This window comes from Pteronotus mesoamericanus, unplaced genomic scaffold (genome assembly GCF_021234165.1).
Source record: "Pteronotus mesoamericanus isolate MK-2021 breed Mesoamerican mustached bat unplaced genomic scaffold, CSHL_Meso_final contig_230, whole genome shotgun sequence".
NCBI classification, from domain to species: domain Eukaryota; kingdom Metazoa; phylum Chordata; class Mammalia; order Chiroptera; family Mormoopidae; genus Pteronotus; species Pteronotus mesoamericanus.
Genome location: NW_026555096.1, coordinates 1,306,388 through 1,325,737, shown reverse-complemented (window position 1 = coordinate 1,325,737; position 19,350 = coordinate 1,306,388). Strand labels below are relative to the sequence as shown.

Genomic DNA, 19,350 nt, shown 5'->3' with positions numbered 1-19,350 from the left:
CAAGTTATCTGATCTTTTCAAGACCAACTAGTACATATGTATCATCTCATGCTTTGGCCTATAATGACATTTTCCTTTCTCTATATACTATGAGCTTGATATCACGGATGCAGGAAGAATAGAAGATTAATATTAAAAGATTAAAATCCAGAGAAAGATGATGAAATCATGAAGGGGTTTGGCTCAGCAGAGAATCTCCTTGGATGCTCTCAGAAACAGAGTCCTCACCCCTCAGGGCTCAGACCCAGAAAAAACTTGTCCCAGAAGATTTGTCCAAGGGCAGTGGCCCCTGCTCTTTGAGGAGAGGAATCTTGTACCTCTGTAAAGGCACCTGGCATACCATAAGAAAGGGGTTCCCCACCACACAGTGGCACAAGTGAAAATACAAAAATAAGGACTTTGTTTCCAAGTTTTCATAAATAACTGGGGTGGCAGGTATTAAATAGGACCACGGGACAGAACATGGAATTACAGCTTGTTCTCCTCAAAGAGGATCTGGGCATACACAGTGCTGGTGGGGATGCCTCTGGCAGCCTGATGGGGCTTGATCAGCTCCAGCTCAGCATAGGTCAAGTTCTCCTCAGCAATCTTTGGCTGTAAGACAAAACACAACACAATTCTGGCTGACCACAGGAAGTTTCACATCATACATTTGTTCATCAGGCATGCTTTTTCATTGCATTTTGGGGATTCAAAGAGCAACAAATGAACAAAAATACGAAGAAGTATATATAAAACCTAAATAACATAATAAGATCGATCTCATGTCTCATATAGAACACTATGCCCTGCAAAGAGAACACTGTGACTTGTTTTCAAGTCAACACAGAACAGTAACAAAAAAGTGTTTTTTTTGTGTTTGGCCTAATTAAACATTAGGCCAAAGTAAACTTTAATTCTGAAAAGTAAAAGTAACATAACTAACAGTCTCTGATCAAAATAAAAAAATAAAGATAGAGACAGAAACAAAAATCTTAGAAATTAATAACAAAACTAGAATGTTACCATCTAGTAATTTTCTTAAATGACTTAAACTGTATAAAACTAAAATTTAAGAATATCTTTAAAATAATAAAGAAAACATTACTTGCCAGGACCTAAAAAAAGAGTGTCAGAGAAAAATCACAGAGTTAAATATTTATATTAAACAATATGAATTAAATGGACTAAGCCTTCAACCGAATAAGTTGGAAAAAGAACAAAATAAATGAAAGAAAAGCAGAAAGAAGGACCAACAAAATTAAAACCAGACTGTGTGAACCAAAGGAAGATAAAACACACACACACACACACACAGAAACCCAGTAGAATTAATAAAAATATCCAAAAGCTTGTGTTTGGAAAACACCAATAAAATAAACAAACTGAAAAAATACATTAATCAAGATAAAAAGGGAAAAATGTAAATAAATAGAATAGGAAATAAGGGTATATAATGTAAATAAAGAAACATTTTAAAATTAATAAAATGACTTCTCAATTTATTGCAAGAAATTTTTGAAATACAGGATAAAATGGGTAATGTTCTAGAAAAATATAAATTATAAGCATTAACTCCAAAAAAATGAGTGTACTAATTATCATAAAAAAATAGAAAAGAAAGTGAAAGAAGAAAAGGAAGGAGGAAAGGAGAAAAAAAAAAAACATTGTCAAAAACTCTCTCAAGAACACCAGGTCCAGGCAGTTTTATACAAGAATTTCTTTAAAAAAAATTTCTTTATGAAACAAATAAATCCAATGTAATTAAAATGATCCAGTGCATTAAAAAAAAAGAAATTCACATATTTTTAGAACAATCTCATTTATTGATATAAATTTTAAATAAAATTTACTCAGAGAGAATGAAGAAGTATATTAAAAGTTACATAATCAAGTTAAGTTGATTTTATTTCAGGAATGCAAAGATACTTTAATATTAGAAAAATCTATTAATATAGTTCACAGTAATAGATAAAAAACCACTTTGTTATCTTTATAGATATTAGAAAGTCATCTAATAAAATTTAGAAATATTTTTGTTAAAAACAATTTTTGAATGAAGTAGTCACTGGTGTGTGTGTGTATTTACCATGTTTAAGGAACATTATTGAAATAAATACTTGGCGATCCAACTCTAGCAATATTAAAATATAAAGCTGCCATCATTAAAATACTGTGGTACTGGCAAATGAAAAGACATAATATCAATGGAACAGGTGAGAAGTTCCAGAAATTGACCCAAATATTTTCAATAAATGATGGGGGGATACTTGGATAGACTTTTGAAAAAATAATTATATCCCTATATCAGGCTTTATACCAGAGAAATCCCAGATGAATTAAACATTTTTAATGTGGAAAATAAACTCATAAAAGTGCTAGAAGAATGTGTAAATAATCTCAGCATATGAAATGTATTTTAAAGTATGATACAAAATCCAGAAGCAATAGAGAAAAGATATGGATGTCTTCATGCTATATATGGCAAAATATTCTCTAAATAAAGTCAAAGAAGAATTTTAAAAATGGGAGAAATATTTGTAATTTATATCAAGGGGGTTTACAATTCAACACAGATAATGGCCAACAGTCCTTCAGAAAATTGAGCAAAGAATAACAGACAGGACTCAAGAGTCCACAGGAGAGGAAATACAAATGACTCTCACACATATGAAATGAGATTCCATATCCCTCCTAATAAAAGAAGTGTGATTTAAAATCACACTTATACATCAGTTTTGTATTTTAGGAGAACAAACTGATGTTGTCAGAAGGGAGGGGGTGGGGGAACGGGTAAAAAAGGTGAAGGAACATAAGTACAAACTTCCAGTTATAAAATAAGTAAGGCATAATGTTGTAACGTACAGCACAGGGAACATAGTCAATAATTTTGTAATAACTTTGCATGGTGGCAGATGGTTACTAGACTTATTGTGGTGATGGTATTGTAAGGAATACAAATATATCGAACCACTATGTTGTATATCTGACATTAATATAATATGCATGCCACCTATACTTTAATAAAATTAAAAGAAGGTGAAAGGATTAGCCAAAGAACATATATGCATAAACCATAACACAGACAACAGTGTGGTGATGGCCAGAGAAGGGGGTGGGGGTGAGTACAGGGAGGAGGTGGGCGAAGGGGGATAAAATGGGGACACCTTTGTCCCCATGTAATAGTGTAAACAATAATGTAATAGTGTAACAATAAAAATAAAATAAACAATAGGTTGCTAAAAGAAACAGAAAGAAACAAGTCCTCTTGTATGTTGTTGGTGGTGAAAGTACTTATTGATACAAGCAAAAATCTGGAAACATTTACATGAACATCAATAGAAGACTGGTGCATTCCTACAATGGAGTATATGCTGCAGTCTTTACGAGGAATAATGGAATTATATGTGTACGGTGTGTTCTACTATTATTTGTGTAAATATGTGTGTAAGTGAGTAAATGTATGTGCATATATTTATATGCTTAGAAAATCCTTGGAACCTGCTTGAAAAATCAAGAACCTGGTATCCATGGTTCTCTCTGAGGAAGTAAACTGGATGACCAAAGGGACACCCCCCCTTTATTGCATACATTTGTTTATACCTTTTGAATTTTCTGGTAGGCACATGTATTCAAAAAACATGTTAATTAATTTAACTCATAATTAGAGAAATATGTCATTGACTCACAGTCATAAAAGGCATACGACTCATTTAAGCAGTCATATTTTTGTTTTTGGTTTTGGCTTTGGTTGTGCTGTTGTTTAGTCTTGATTTTTGTTCTTCTGCGCTTAGATCTCATTTATCTTGCCAAAATTCAGGACAAATAAACTGTTTGCATACAATTTAAGTTTCTTAAAAGAATGTCAAAAGCAGAAAGCCCCTTTTCTTCTCAATGAAACATTAATAGAAACAGGGAGCAAGGGTCAAAGAGAGTATGTCAAGAACTCCTTACGGCCAGTATGTACTGGTCAGGGCCAACTGCCAAGTTACCTCCACAAATTGGACATTTTTAAATTTCAAAGTTAAGAACATTTATAGGGATGAAAACCTCCTGCTTGTTTTTTGACACCAAAACTCTACATTGCTTTTAAGTCGTCCATATCTTACAAGCCAACAAAACTCCTGTTTACATCTTGCCTTCGGTTTAATTATATTTCACATTATGATTCCATTTAGAAATGCCATGTATCCTCAAATAAGCACTCAAAACCCACCTCATGTAAATTTTAGAACCAAGATTTATGAAATCATATTGTCCAGGTGTTTTATTATGTTACCTTGAAATTGCATTGTTTTCTAGTGTAGATTATCTGTTTATTCTTAAGTTATTCCATTATGTTTGGATATGAAAAATAACACTAGCTTTCTCAATACAGGTCACCAGGCTGGCTTGGCTGGTGTGTTGTATTCATACATTTTTATGATGTTCCTATAGTAAACATAATTTAATAAAGCCAAAGCACACTAAATAAATAATTGCATCTAGAAAAGCAATAAAAACAAATAAAATTAGTACTTTCATAAGTGGAAAGGTACTTCAATTACTGCTACAAGCACCAACCCCCTCCCCATGAAGTGTGTAGAATCATTTCCCTTATGCATATTTCTGGGATATAATAATTTGATTGAAGATATGAGGCAGCACACAGGAGGCTCCAAATTGTGAAGTGTATACAGTTTCCAACAAAAGATGCATAATATCAGTCCTTGGCACCTTTAAAGAACCTACTGTTTTTCTGGCATGCACTCTTGATTGTCACAATCAACCATGTGTTAATTACATCTCCCATCTTGTTTAGCTGGAAATAAATTCCTGAAGGCCAGGGAAAGGGGCAAGTGTGGACTCCTCACGAGTCTTTGCCATGCTACCTTTCTTCACACCCATGTTTCAGTGGAGGGTTTGGGTGATTGAGTAGTAGCTTAAAGAAAATTATCAGCATACCAATAAGATACTGGGTAAGACTCTAGGGCTGGTAATAAAGCCAGAAGTCAGGAGCAGAATGTAAATGTCAAAGTAATTGCAGTGGGGCGGAGCCAGGGTGAGAGCCTGCTGCAGAACCCTGCATGTATTTCAGGTGAGGAATGCAAACTTGCCAATTCAAGCCAGTCCTGGGTTTCAGCTAAAGAATCCCTACTGCTGCCTATGGCAATTCAAAGACTGTAGTGCAACGAGTCTCTAGAGATCAATCAAGAAGCTCTTTTGTTAGTTCCCTGCCATCTACTAGCCCTCAAAATGACTCTCTTCAAACCCCTGTCCTGTTTTGGGGGTGCAGGAAGTACAGAAGTGTATGGGGCATTAGTACTTAAGACTATAAACTTAAGTACTCTTGAACTGGTTATTCACACTTTAGGTTCCACTGAAACACAAAGGAAACTGCTGAAAATAGGATCTGTACTTGTACTTTGACACCTGTAGTTGATGTTGTTATATTTACTGGAAGGCAGGAGGTAGGAGGAACAGACAGCAGAAATGGACCAACTGCTGGAAGTCCTGGTAGGGTCCTTTAGAACAAGCTTAGAACTTCCTAAACATGTGAGAAGCAACTGCGCCATTTTCTCTTTCCCAGGACTGTTCAGTTTACTTTCTTGTCCTTTTTACCATCCTGCAGACATTCTTGGACAGTTTCTCTTTTTGTCCCTCCAATAAAGGCCCGATATTTGTGTTCAACTGCTTGATATATTTTAAACCCCACTGTTTTATGTACCTTTAATCTCACTTTTCATGTTTCCTCCTGGCCAGGGAGAACCCACTCCTTAGTTTGCAGGGGGTTCTATGAGCAAGAGAGGGTAGGAGCTCAGATATAGACACATGGTGATGTGTCAGAGAAAGGCTGAAATAAAAGAAAGTTTTTGTAACTCTCAGTTCAATGAAGTGTTCATGAAGAGCAGGTGAGGAGAGAGGCCCTGGGGCTACCATCCTGTACCTGACTTTAGAGAATCAGTACAAGTGAAATTTTGACCTCAATTCAAATGTCAGCTGTGTGATCTTGGGCCAGCTCCATCAATGGCCTTCAGGGATCCATTTTGTTCGTGTAAATTGGGATTTAAATGAAATGATGCATGTAATGGTTTTGGTACCCACTGCCTACCTTATAGAAGATGCTAAAACACCTGTGTGCTGAATAAATAAATGTTTTGATGTCATCACTTTTTCACTAGAGTCAGTTAAAATATCATCCATTTGTCTATGTTCTGAATTATGTATGAGTTACCAATAATACGTGAACTAAATAGCCCTGGATAGCTCTTGACAGATAAGGAATAGATTTTGGAAAATTTGTTGTTATGGGCTAAAGTGTGTCTCAGCAAAATTCTTATGTGGAAACCCTAACTCCCAGAACCTCAGAATATGACTGTATCTGGAGACAAGTTTTTTAAATAGGTAATTAAGGTAAAATGAGGTCATTAGAGTGAGACCTAGTCTAATATGACTAGTGCCCATATAAAAAAAAGGACATTAAGGACACAGATACATATAGAAAGAAGACCATGTAAGGACACAGGGAGAAGGTAAGGAGAAGGATCAAAAAAGGCAACCCTTCCAACACTTGACCTCAGACTTCTTGTCTCCAGGACTGTGAGAAATAAATTCCTGTTGTTTGAGCTGTCCAGCCTGTGGTATTTTGTTGTATCAGCTTGAACAAACTGATATATTAGAAGAGAAGGGAAGAAAAGGGAATAGTCTTTCCTTGGGGAAGAGAAAATGAACTACCTGATCAGGATGGGTGCACACAATAGATCAACCCATTTTATGTCAACGCCAGAGGGAGAAGGCTATAGTTTGATGCGCTTACCCTCATATTCAGCAAGGATCGAGACTAGAGCACTCTAAGAGCTCTCAGACAGTAACCTCCAACACATACGCCTCTCACCCGCAGTTGCCCTGTCCCCCCACGGCTTGGCTTGACTCTGCACCACAGCCCTAAGATTGCACTTCTACTAGAGCCTCCTGCTATGTCTTCCAGTAACACAAAGAGGATTTTTCACAATTTTTAAATTTCATTTTCTTAAATGCCATGCAGTAAAGGTGATTTTTTTCAGGTGGACAGTGAATGCATTTTAACACACAGATTATTGGCCACCTCCATGACAGGGCACAGAACAGTTAGTTACATCACACTCCCTCATGCTACCCTCTGTGGTCATGTCTTCCCTACACCTTTACCCCTTTTGGCCCCCGATCTATTTTCTATCACCATAGTTTTGTCTCTTAGAGGATGTCATATGAATGGAATCATACAGTGTATAACCTTTTGAGACTGGCTTTTTCTCTCAGCATAATTCCCTCAATTCATTCAAATTGTTGTGTACGTTAATGGTCTGTTCCTTTTGATTGTTAAAGAGTATTCTGTGGTATACCATTCATACAGCTTGCTTATCCATTTACCTGCTGAGGTCATTTGGATTGTTTCAAGTTTTTGGCAGTTGTGAATGAACTGCTACAAATAATCATGTGTAGATTTTTACCAGACATTTTCATTACTTGGGGTAAATACTCAGGAGTGGATTTTCTGGGTGATATGAAAAGTATATGTTTAAGTTCATAAGAAACTGCCACACTATTTGTCCACAGTAATGCACCATTCTTCCCTCTCACCAGCAATGTCTGAGAGTTTTAATTGCTCTGTGTACTTGTAGGCACCTGGTATTGTCAGTATTTTTTATTTTGGTTATTCTAGTAGGTGCTAGCAGTCTAGAAATTATCTTTTATTTTCCTTAAGGACATCACTGGTCTTAAACTTAAACTCAAGCGCTCACTGATGGCCACTGAGTCACATTAAATCCCCACAAAGCACAACATCCTCTCAGAAGAATCAGGAAAAGGTGATCATAAAGAGTTTTCTAATGTAGCAATGGAACCTTTGGATCCTACTAAGTTTCGGGAATGCCATGTCTTCTGTCTCCCATGTGCCTGTTCTGCCAGAGATGAGACATACAGCAGCAGATTTCAGCCTCTGGACTGGACCTCCCTTTTCTAGTTTAAACTCTTCTTTCCCTCAGTTTAGAGTATGGACAGTATGTCTACAGGAAGGATTTACTTCATGGGGCGAAAACTAGAAAAGTCAACCCAAAAGATTCAGAATTTGTGGACCTCTTGGGAACATCCCATTTTTAAGCTCTTAACTAGTAGCTTCTGAGTATTTCATTTTGTAGCTGTGTGTCTACCAGGAGAGAAAGAGAGATTTCACATTCCATGCAGACTCCAGAAAAACAACAGTTTTCATAGGGATCACAACTAGATACACAAGTTGAATTAAGTTGCAGGAATAAAAGAAAAATGCATTTGCAGCCACTGCAAGTTCTCCAATGTCAGAAGTTCAATTGGGTAATACCATTATCACAGCAACAGATCAATAACTAGGACATGGGATGTTTATGCTAACATCACCTTGGAATTAAAAAATGTGATTGCAGTTCTACTAGAGTTGCACTATCAGGAATCTATTTACCCAAGAGAGAGTTACATATGAGTGAGGGCAGACTTCCTCTTCCCCCTTTAAAGATAAGTGCTCATTTTTTATTCAACAGAGTAGTACCTGGTAAAACAAACTCTCCTCACAATGTCAACTATATGAGGAGAACTATGTTCTATGAACTATAGAACTATGGCCACTGAGAAGGGGGAGGCTGGGTATTTAGTGAGGCTCTATTCGGGCCCAAACTCAGGAGAGAAAACTATGTTGTGGTCCCTATTGGTCCTGTTAGAATCAATATGCCTTGGATATGAACTTGACTTAATTTTGAGTTCCACAGGCTTGCTGACTGGCATACTTTTTTATGTTTCAATACACTATAAAGAGAAGTTGAGTTTCCTGAGGGGCAAATTAAAGGAAAATATAGAACCAAAATCAACAAAAGAGACACCTTTCCCAGACAGAGATGTTAAATAGTAACACAAAGGACACAATCCAAAAGTGACTTTGGGAGGTGGCAGTGTATGGTGGTTGAGAATCAGTCCTTCTGAGATCATAACTCAACAAATGTTACCTAATGTTCATTATCTCTCACCAACCCTGCAAAGTGGGTCCAGTGGTCCTGCTCACTTCACAGGTGAATGAGCTCATGCAGCTGTTGCTCATTGGAGTCTGGACTCAGAATAAGGCAGTCCTGACCAGGATTCATACTCTGCTCATCACAGGTGTCCAGCCCTTACAAGTGACTAAGACTGACTGCTGACTAGGCATGACTTGACAATCTGAGCCAGGGTCTACAGACCAGGAGTCCTGGCCATTGCACATGGGGACACAGGTGCTCTCTGGCCCAAAATGCGATCTCTCCATTGCTTCAGACATCTATAAACCTTAGTTTATATCTTCCCAGACTCCTACCCCACATCCAGCTTCCACATGGTTATTCAGTGACTAATAGCCAATAAATAACCTAGTGCTCTCTAGGACTTTGGATAGATTAGAAAGGATCTGGGATTCAGGAGAGGTCTTGGATGCAGATGAAGATTTCAAAGACTTATCCAGGCTTGTTGGCACCTTAGGTTGCATGAAGTCACTTGGAAATCTTGAGCGGAGCAAATTCACATCATGCTCTTAAGTTTGGAAAAATCAAAGAATGCTTAGCAAAGGGCATTCCCAGAATGAATCTGACAGGACAGAAAGTCACATGCCCTTGGCTAAGTGCTCTCAGGACAGAAGGAGGTGACCCACAGAAATTGTTAAAGCCATGCACAGAAAGGCCTGAGGCTTTGCAAATCATTAGACAGATGAATGTCTCTAGATTTAACCAATGTATGTTTGGGAAGCTAAAATGTTATTATAGATAATGCTCTTAGGGAGGATCCTGATACATGAAACTTTCATAGTGGCACAGTGATCGCTTCATGATCAAATACAGTCACTCATTTTCTCTTCCCCATGGACCTTCCAAAAGTAGTTTTACTGGCAGTATTATTGAAGAGAATGTTTATGCTTAGAAAAAGAGCTCACTCTGAGAATCTTCAATCTTGAACACTCTCATTCCTCTAATCATCTGCAAACTGTAACACTCTCCTAGATTCATCGGATTGTGCCAGGGTCTGTCTAGTGGTACCAAAGACCATGGACTCTCAGAGACAGAAAGGCTTACATTTATAAGCTGTGTGATCTTGGGCAACTTACTTAGCCTCTCTGTGCCTCTACTGTCACATTGTAAAGTTAGACTTAAAATAGTACCTATTTCACAGGGTTATTCTGAAGATGAAATGCATTCGCACATGGAATGTAATTAGAAAATTACCTAGTAAACAAATAGTAAATGCTAAATAAGTGTTAAACTACTATTATTATTACTATAATATTTATTATAAAATAAAATTAATTGTTGTTTTGACAATTAGTCCCTTTGAAATATTGCAATACTTAGAGGCAGAGAGAAAAAGACACTCAGAAATCATTTGGAAAATATCATGTGTCAGGCTCTGATGGATGCCACTGGGCCTCAGGACAGTGCCAAAAAATCCAGTGATAGTGAGAAAGATAATTCTTCTAAAAAGATAGGTCATACCATGCCCCTCACTGCTCTACACAAATCTTCCAGTGGTTTCTCATCACCCTTAGAATTAAATCCAGAGTCCCTATCAAGATCCTGACCCATCATGACCTTGCCACGACACGCCTCCAACCTCAGATCACACCACACATCCGCTTGCTGACCAGACACCAGGACAATATTTGTTATTCAGGGCCCACCTAAGAGTGTTTAACTGGGCTGTGCTCTCTGCCTGGAATGTTCTTCCCCCACATAGCAGTGTGGCTTGCCCCCTCACTTTATCAGACCTTTACTCCAAGGCAACTCCCTCTCCATCAAACACAGTCCCTCTGGAGCTCCCTAACTCTGCTCTGTTGGCCTGCAGAGGATGTATCACACCTCAGCATTGTAATATATGGTCCATTTCGTTACCTTCTCCCAACGGAATGCAGTTATAGCACCTAATATTTACTTAGTGTACCAAGGACTCTATGCAGAAAGTACTCTCATTGTAATCCTTATTTGAACACATGGAAACAAAGGCACAGAAAAAATAAGCTTGATGTCACCAGCTAATAGGTAGCAAAGCTGGTGCTAGAGGTGGACTCTAACAACATTCAGCTCCACACAAGCAGTGACTTTGTCAGACTTATTCATTGCTGCAGCTAGTGGTGTGTTGCTAATTGTTGAGTAAATGGCTCTCCAAGAAAAAATGCTCTAATTTGCAGCATTTGCTGATTACATATGTAAATCCTCCCACAATGGCTGATTTCAAGTTGCCAAGAGATTTGCTCTCTCTACTGGAGAGGAGTGGGTTGGAGCATATCATTGATATAACTTAGCTCCTAGGAAGATACTTGCTCAAATATGACCTGGAACGTAAAAAATAGCACACATTTTAAAATAAATGTTTGAGTGAATTTAAGACAAAATAGGAGAAAAACAGTCTGACACAGTCATTAAAAACCCTCTTGTAGATATCCTTGGCCTTAAGAATGTAGGAAGGGGATGCTCTCAGGAATCATGAGCAGAAAAACCATGAACCCTTTTCTCTTTCAGCCTGTCTAGGGTTTCCATAAGGACACTCTACCGAGAAGTAGCTTACCTGGGTTCTACTGCTTGGAATCATGCAAAATCAACATGTGGCTTTCAACTTAACAGGTTAAAATGTAGACATATGATAAATAGGTAGATAGATACCTATAACACTTAGTACCCATTAAAAGAATGGGGGGATCTATATACACTGATATAGAAATATGAGCCTGATACATTATTAATGAAAAACAATTCAATGTGTGAACATTTTGTTTAGCATCATTCTCATTTTTAGGGAAATCTGCACCTAGAAATGACCTATTCTGATTGTGGGCTGGCTGGATGTGTACTTTGGGAATATACATATAGATATGGATATAGTTTTGTATACATATAGAAAAATACTCAGAAGAATATAAGCCAAATTCCTAAGAACTTATCTCAAAGTAAGTCTATGGAAGGACTTTCACTTTGTATTCTAAGAAGTAGAGATTCTGAATTGCCAGTCCCACTCCTGCACCCAACTTAAGAGTCACCACCGTAGCTTTCATCATGTAAAAATCCATGCAGTAAAGTCAGGATGGAAAGCACCCTAAGACTCAGAGGACTAGGACTTTACTGAGTGTTTTTGATGAAAGGCAGCAGAGCCTGCATCCAGTGGGGAGGAACAGCAACCTGGAGCCAAGTGCCTGGCCAGACCCAGATCTGCCACTTTCTGGTGCAGGAGCTTGTGCTGGTACTTCCTCCCTATGCCTTCATGCTTTATCTATGAGATGGAGATACTAAGAATGCTTAGGTCAGGGTTGTCCCAATGTGAACAATGGGACAGTGCCTGCATAGGGAAGTGCCATCATCACCACCATCACTGCAATCATCATCTTCATCATCATTATCACCATCATTACCACTAGCATTATGGTATAGACAAAGTACAGGGACCAAACCAAGAGAACTGACTGACAGCTATCAGTGACGGGGAGTGGTTAGGGGTTGGGTAAAAAGGGTGGAGAGGGTGAATGGATTAAGGAAAAAAAAAAAAAAAAGAAAAAGAAAAAGAAAGACTCATGGACACAGGCAACAGTGTGGTGATTGCCAGAAGGAGGGGGATGGGGAGAGGTAGAAAGCTGGGGGATAAACGGTGATGATGTATTATAGAACTGTGTGCCTGGGGTCTTTATGTTTATTTGACTGATGCCACCCCAATAAATTCAATAAAAAAGACCAGATATAAATAGCGGTAGCTATGCTATCTCATTTGTTGAATTCATATGTAATGCGAGCAATGGGCACATATGATTGAATTAATATTTTGTTTTCTTCATCTTTCTATGCATGCTCTAATCATAAATTCATAAGGCTGTTTTTGTCTTTTGGATGTCACATGTGCTCATTGGAATTTATAAATTCAGCTTGAGAAAGTCATAGTAATAAATTAGAAATGAATTTGGCCAAGGAAACAAATCCCCTTAAATGTATTATTAGTTTGTCACAAACTCAGAATTTTATACAGAGATTTTCTTTTTGATATTTTAAATGCATAGCTTGATGTAACAAATACAATGATAATTTCTTTTTTTTCAGAAATGGCACTTCATTTCTAGTATTCTCAATTTGAGATTGAAAAAGTCTTTTAATAACACCTCTGAAGTGCTCTGCATTCAAAACTGAGGTTTTAAATGAAATAAGTTTTTTAAAATCAAATGTTAGCACAAATGATATTGTTCTCTGAGATTACTAAAATAAAATAGAGTGAAAAGTTAAAAAAAATTTCCCAGCAGTGCAATGATTGCAGCAATGAGGTGCCCAATAAAGACAGCAAATCAGCTGAGCTGAGATGGAAAAAAAGCTACTGCTCCACAGGGACAACACCCGCAGACACGCAGGGAACAGCATGCCCAGACCAGAGCCCCCCCCAGGGACCCAGGGAAGGCCTGTGCAGCCACTCATGTGGGTCACTCATGGGGCTGCGCCTGCTGGACCTTCAGGCCTGGCTTGCCTCTCTGCTACCTATTCACATTTGTTAGGAGCTGCAAGGATCATGCTTCCTCCTGTCCCCGCAGCACCTTGCACACTGCCTGCTGGCACTCAGTAAATGCCTGAAGAAGGAATAAGTGGATGACTGAAAATGGTTGGCATGAATCAGCGATGCAGAACAGGGGAAACACAGTCTTGAGGTGTTGGGAACTGTCCCGCCTGGTTTCAGGGACTGTAGCCTCGCTGACAGGCAAGAGGGCCCCAAGGCCAGAAATAATTAAGGAGGCCTTGGGAAAACAGGCCACTGAAAAGACAAAACCTGTACCCCTGGCAGGAGCACAGCCCCTGCCTCCCTCACATCGCCCTGCTTGCCCCTGTGATGGTTGGTTGTTGATGACAGGTAAGTTCTTTTCTTTCATGAGGAGAGACTACCTAAGACAGACCTTGGCCAGTATGAGCAGCAGGAAAAGGACTTGGGGGACATGGAGAAAGGGCAAAAAGGCCTGCACCCCTCAGTTCAGCTTGGACATGACCAGAGTCCTCATTCTATCAGAAAGAAGTCTCCTTATCTCTTGGTGGCTCTGCCCTGCCCACCTGCTCAGGCTTGAAACAATACTAAAGGCAGGTTCCTGGGGACAATCAGGCCAAGAAGTAAGTTCCTCTAAGCATGCTTTGTTCTTCCCTCAAACGCTATTGGTAACCGGCTCATACTGGGAAAGAGATTTACATTATTCATAGACCCTGACCTGAGGCAGATCTCTTGTGATCCTTATTGTTATCTATGATCTCTATCTGTTTTCTGTAAACATAGCCTTTTGACATTGATTGATGAGCTTTGCATCCATACCCCTGTGCATATGGTTCTCAGTAAAAGCCTTTGGACATGGGGGCTCGAGGCCTTCTCCACTAGAGGGAAGAGCCATGTCCCCTCTCCTGGCAAACAGAGGTGTTTGCGATGACTCATGTTTATTCCCTGCATCTGTTCAGAGCCCTGCTCCCTCCTCAGCTGACTCTGGACAGTAACTCTCAGATCCAGGAGCACCCCGCATGGCACTCCCCCATGATATTGAGGTATCCAATTTCAAAGTTGCCTTCCTCCTCATAGCAAAACACCATGCTACCCTTCTAGAACAGGGTGAGGCAACTCCGTGGGCAGTATGATTCCTGTCATCTCTGTAAAGGGGTTCCTAATGACTAATTAAGGTACTACCAGTGTTAAAAGACTACCTGGAAATAACGGCTTCACTAGGCCTGTTGTTAATAAAATTGGAGCCTCAGCCAAGCCCCACTGACCTCTGACATGGCCGAGAAGCATCCAGCCTGGTAGCCATTTAAAGACAGTGTGAGGCCTCAGGGCCCTTGGTGTCAACCTCCTGCTAGCCAGGAAATGCTGGCAGAAGTCCCTCAGACAAGTTTTGACTTCCACTTCTGGAGGTCTGATCCCTTCTCCCTGACGACCGCATCTCACTCATGAATGGGCCCCCACTTCTCCAGACCACAGGAAGCTCATGAAACCAATGACTTCCGTTTTCCCCTCGCATCCCTTCCAAAGCTTCAGCATCTACTCTTCCCTCCAGTCAACATACATAACTCCCTGTGACAATAATGGGATGTGCATGTGTACCGAGGGGAGCATAGAATTTTTATCTCCGTAAAAATGGCACTAGCGTGGTATAAGCAAAGTTTTTGTTTTTTTCCCAAGGCTTTTACTTGGGGCAATATATTGTACATGTGGTTGTAGGTTTTTTCCTTCTTTTTAATTTTAAATCGAGATTATGAACATATTTTATGCAGGTTAATATATCCTTTTCATGTAAAATTTAACTGAAACTAGTTCTATCTAGCACATTAACAACAACAAGAGAAATTCTCTGGCTTATTATAAACATCCTTCAAGAAACCTGAAATGCATGTCCTCTGGAAATAATTTTGCTGGGATTTGGGTTATTATTAAAATCCTCTCAGAATTCTATCACTGGTGTCTAGTGTGCCTCAAAGCCTTCTCTGCTACTAATCAGATAAAACACTCTCATTGGTCTTGGTAGTACATTCTTGATCATGAAAACTGGGCTGAGAGCAGGGGCTTGTTTTCTGACTCAGGCCAACAATGAACAGAGCATGGCGTCTTGGTCCTGAGCTGACCGCAAGCTCAAAGGCTGGTTCCTAAGACAGGCTCCCTCTCGATTACCATAAAGTACACCACCTTTCTTATGTCCATTCTTTCAACCATTTCAGTGAAGACTTGAAACCCAAGGGCATTCCAGAAAAGCAGGTCTGGGTCACACATTCCCTACTAGTCAGAAATCCACCTGTGAGAGACCTAGGGGATCACTGGACAGAGCTATCCTCAGCTGAGATGTGAACAACTCTCAAAAAAAGTTTTCAGGAAGGAAAGAGAGTCATAATACCCTTTAGAAGCACCTTCTCACATTTAAGTTTTTATTTTTTGATTGGTAAGAAGTAAGAAGAGCCACCATTTCCCCAAGTGGACTGAACTCTCAGTAAGATTTCAGTCCTCTCTGGAGGTGACCGGCAATGACTGGCCTATTGTCAGTGACCTGAACAGAGCTGGCTATTCAGTTGGGTAAGTTATTCAGAGCTGTACTTCTCTGCACTTCAGCGTTCCTCAGATTTATCTGGGATCTTGTTGAACTGCAGATTAGAATTCAGTAAGTTTAGGGTCGGACCTACAGCTTCTAGGTGCTTCCCAGGCTGCTGGTCCAGGGACCACACGTGGAGCAGTGAAGACTTGGAGCTCCAATCTCAGATATCTGCCCTTGATCATTCAGTTACTTCCCATACAATCCTCAAATCCCAGGCTCTCTACTGGGCATCTATAAATGAGGAAGACAGGTCCTCAATGTCTTTAAAACTAGTGCTAATAAAAACTCTCACTTCTGTGCATCAAAGGACATAATCAAGAGAGGAAGAAGGCAACCTACAGAATGGGTGAAAATATTCGCAAGTTATATATCTTATGAGGTTAATGTCCAATGTATAAAGACCTCTTACAATTCAACAACAAAAACAACATCACTGATCATCACGGAAACACCAATCAAAATCACAATGATTTACCACCCCACAACTATTAACATGGCTATTATGAAAAAACTGAAAATAAGTGTTGGAAAGAATGTAGAAAAATTGGAACCTGTATGCACCAACATTCCCATGTTGGTGGGAATGTAAAAATAGAGCTGCTATGGAAAACAATATTATTTCATTTCCTCAAAAAATTAAAAATAGAATTACCAGATGATTTCACTTCAGCAATTTCTTTTCTAGGTGTATATACAAAAGAATTGAAAGCAGGGACTCAAAAGACATTTGTGCATTCATATTCACAGCAGCATTATTCCCAAGAGTTAACATGTGGAAGCAACCCAAGTGTCCACTACAGATGAATGGATAAGCAAAATGTGGTGTACACCTGCAATGAAATATTACTCAGCTTTAACAAGAAAGGAATTCTGACACATGTTGCAAAATGGATGATCCTTGACAACATTACGCTAAGTGAAATAAACGAGTTACGAAAAGACAAATACTGAATGATTCTACTTACATGATATACCTCATGGGTAGTCAGAGTCCTAGAGACTCAAAGTACAAGGATGGTTTGCAGGGCTGAGGAGGGGAGAATGAAGGGTTGTTTAATGAGTACAGATTTTGCATAATGGAATATTTCTGGAGACTGCGCAACGGTGTAAATATACTTAACACTTCTGAAATGTACACTGATAAATAGAATAGTAAATGTTATGTGTATTTTAGCACAACTAAAAGAGAACAGTTCCCACTGTCTACTACCTGAGGTGTCTACAGTGTATATAGCCTTCATAGTATACGAACCATAAAGGTCACTTTGTAGGAAGGAACCACATGGTTCCAGTGGAGAAGAAAGTCAAGTCAAGCAAGTAAACAGGATTTGAACGTGGAGTGGGAAGTGTAAAAATACAGGTAAGGCCAGGTGCTGGGGAGCCCCAAGGAAAGGCCCTGATATCAGATGGACAGGGAGGTGGTGAGCAGCGTGTGAGCCAGCTGTGGCAGCAGGTAGGAGGAAAGGGATAAGCCTGGGCACACCAAAAAGTAAACGCCAGGCTTAAGTCACCAGTGGACATGGGGGTGGGGGAGGAGGCACCTAGACTCTGGATAAGACAGCCAATCCCTGAGGCAGGGATTTCCCAGTTGGAACAGGACTAGGAGAAGGGAACGAATTTGTTGTGTGCTGGGGTAAATTTGGGGTATGTATGAAGCCTCTAGGGTAATGTCCTATAAATAGTCAGGAGCAGTCCGGAATTGGCTTGAAGACCTGTTGGGGGGAAAATGGACTGCACAGGTGACTGCTGCCCCTGTGAGAGTGCTGACTCTCTCACGCAATATGTTCAAGGGAAAAAAGCCCAGAGCCAGCCAACACTCTGGAGAGGTGGAGAAGGGAAGCCAGCCTGACCATAGGAGAGTAGCAACAGCAGGAGCGAAGCAGTTAGGTGGCACAATGGCAGGTGACTCATGTCTGCCTCCAGGGACAAGGGCATCGATGCATCCAGGGGTGAGGAATAACAGATTAACTGAGAAGTGCCATGAGAGTTGACAATGGGAAGGCCACTAAAAAACCTTGATTTGTAAAACAGTGAGGCTGAAGGGTCAGGAGGCCTCCAAAAGAAGGTGGTGAGCCTCATCTTGCAGGTGCATGGCAGCTCTATGGGTGGACAGGGTAGAGCCCATGGGGCCACTGGTAAAAGGGCCTAGATCAATGGGGTACCAGGTGGAGCAGGAGACAAGGTAATTGCCTGCATGCCCCATGCCACTCACATGAAGCCGTGCTTCATCCATGAGAGTATTTTAAGTGGGAAATGACAGGAATAGTCTAAGTGGGATTGTTTTAGATAAATCCTTAGGTAGCAATGTGGAAGATGTATGGGAACAAGGGAGACAGGACACAAGGGGCCCCCATGGAAATATGTGGTAGTTAAGCCCATGATGCTCCTGAAATTTCTGTCTTCATTGTTTTGCTCAAAAAAATCATCTTCTCCTTAGAGAACAAGGGTGGCCTGACCCCTCCCAGCTATGGAGTGCTATGTATGAGTGACTTAATGGCAGAGAGGGTGAGGTGGTCGGAGCAGGGGTGGACTCTGACTGAGGCAGAGGAGGGTATAAAAGTTCACTTAGCCTAGAGGGTGATATTCTCTTCTCTTTTAGGCAGTTTAGGTATGCTGCTACCATCCTCTTAAACTCACACTTCCTGTTGCTATTTTCCTTTCTACACTGAGGTCTTGCCTCCCTGTCACAGAAACTGTGTTTTTCTCCTCCTCCACTGGGCCTCTAAATCAATAACTGACTTAATGCAATAAAAATAAATCTAATGCGCTCCTGGCTCCACTTTTTCTTTTGAAACAAGGAAGCAGTGGCAGCTTTTCCTGGAAGTTCGTGAATTAGCTCAAAGGATGCTGGGAGCTCTGCAGCAGGGTCACAACCAAGGGGATTAAATGCAGGTCTCTAGGAGGCTCCAAAGGGTCTTTGAGCCAGTGTCCATCCCCACTCCCAATTTAAAGGAAACCGCACATTTTGAATTTTGTGAAAGTGCTCCTTGGCCCACAAAAGGTTGAAGAACCACTTGTATATTGGTATAGTAACTCATTGTCAATGTGTAAAGGTTATTAGACAAACTAATTACTTTCTCCATCAGAAAGAACCTCTATGCTCATTGTGAACTCATTATCTCACTAGCTAACTTTGAAAACAGGTGGTTGTGTTTGATGGTTGTTAAAAAAAGGGGAGGGCAGTTCTCAAGACTTCATTATAAAATGTTTAAAATGTCTTTATTGCCTCTTTTTTTCTTCTTTAATACTCTCATTTTTTAAAAAAATCTTCCAGCCACTGTTAGTCTCTGGTATAC

General features: G+C 39.9%; 1 protein-coding gene across 1 annotated transcript in view; it reads right to left on the bottom strand.

Moving 5' to 3' along the window:
• Nucleotides 1-410: 410 nt before the first annotated feature.
• Nucleotides 411-19,350, bottom strand: part of VSTM4 (V-set and transmembrane domain containing 4) — a 99,373-nt gene continuing 80,433 nt past the window's right edge. The window contains exon 8 of the mRNA XM_054572377.1: nt 411-594. Coding sequence (XP_054428352.1) covers nt 469-594 — 126 coding nt within the window. The 3' untranslated portion in view covers nt 411-468. The remainder of the gene's footprint in view (nt 595-19,350) is intronic.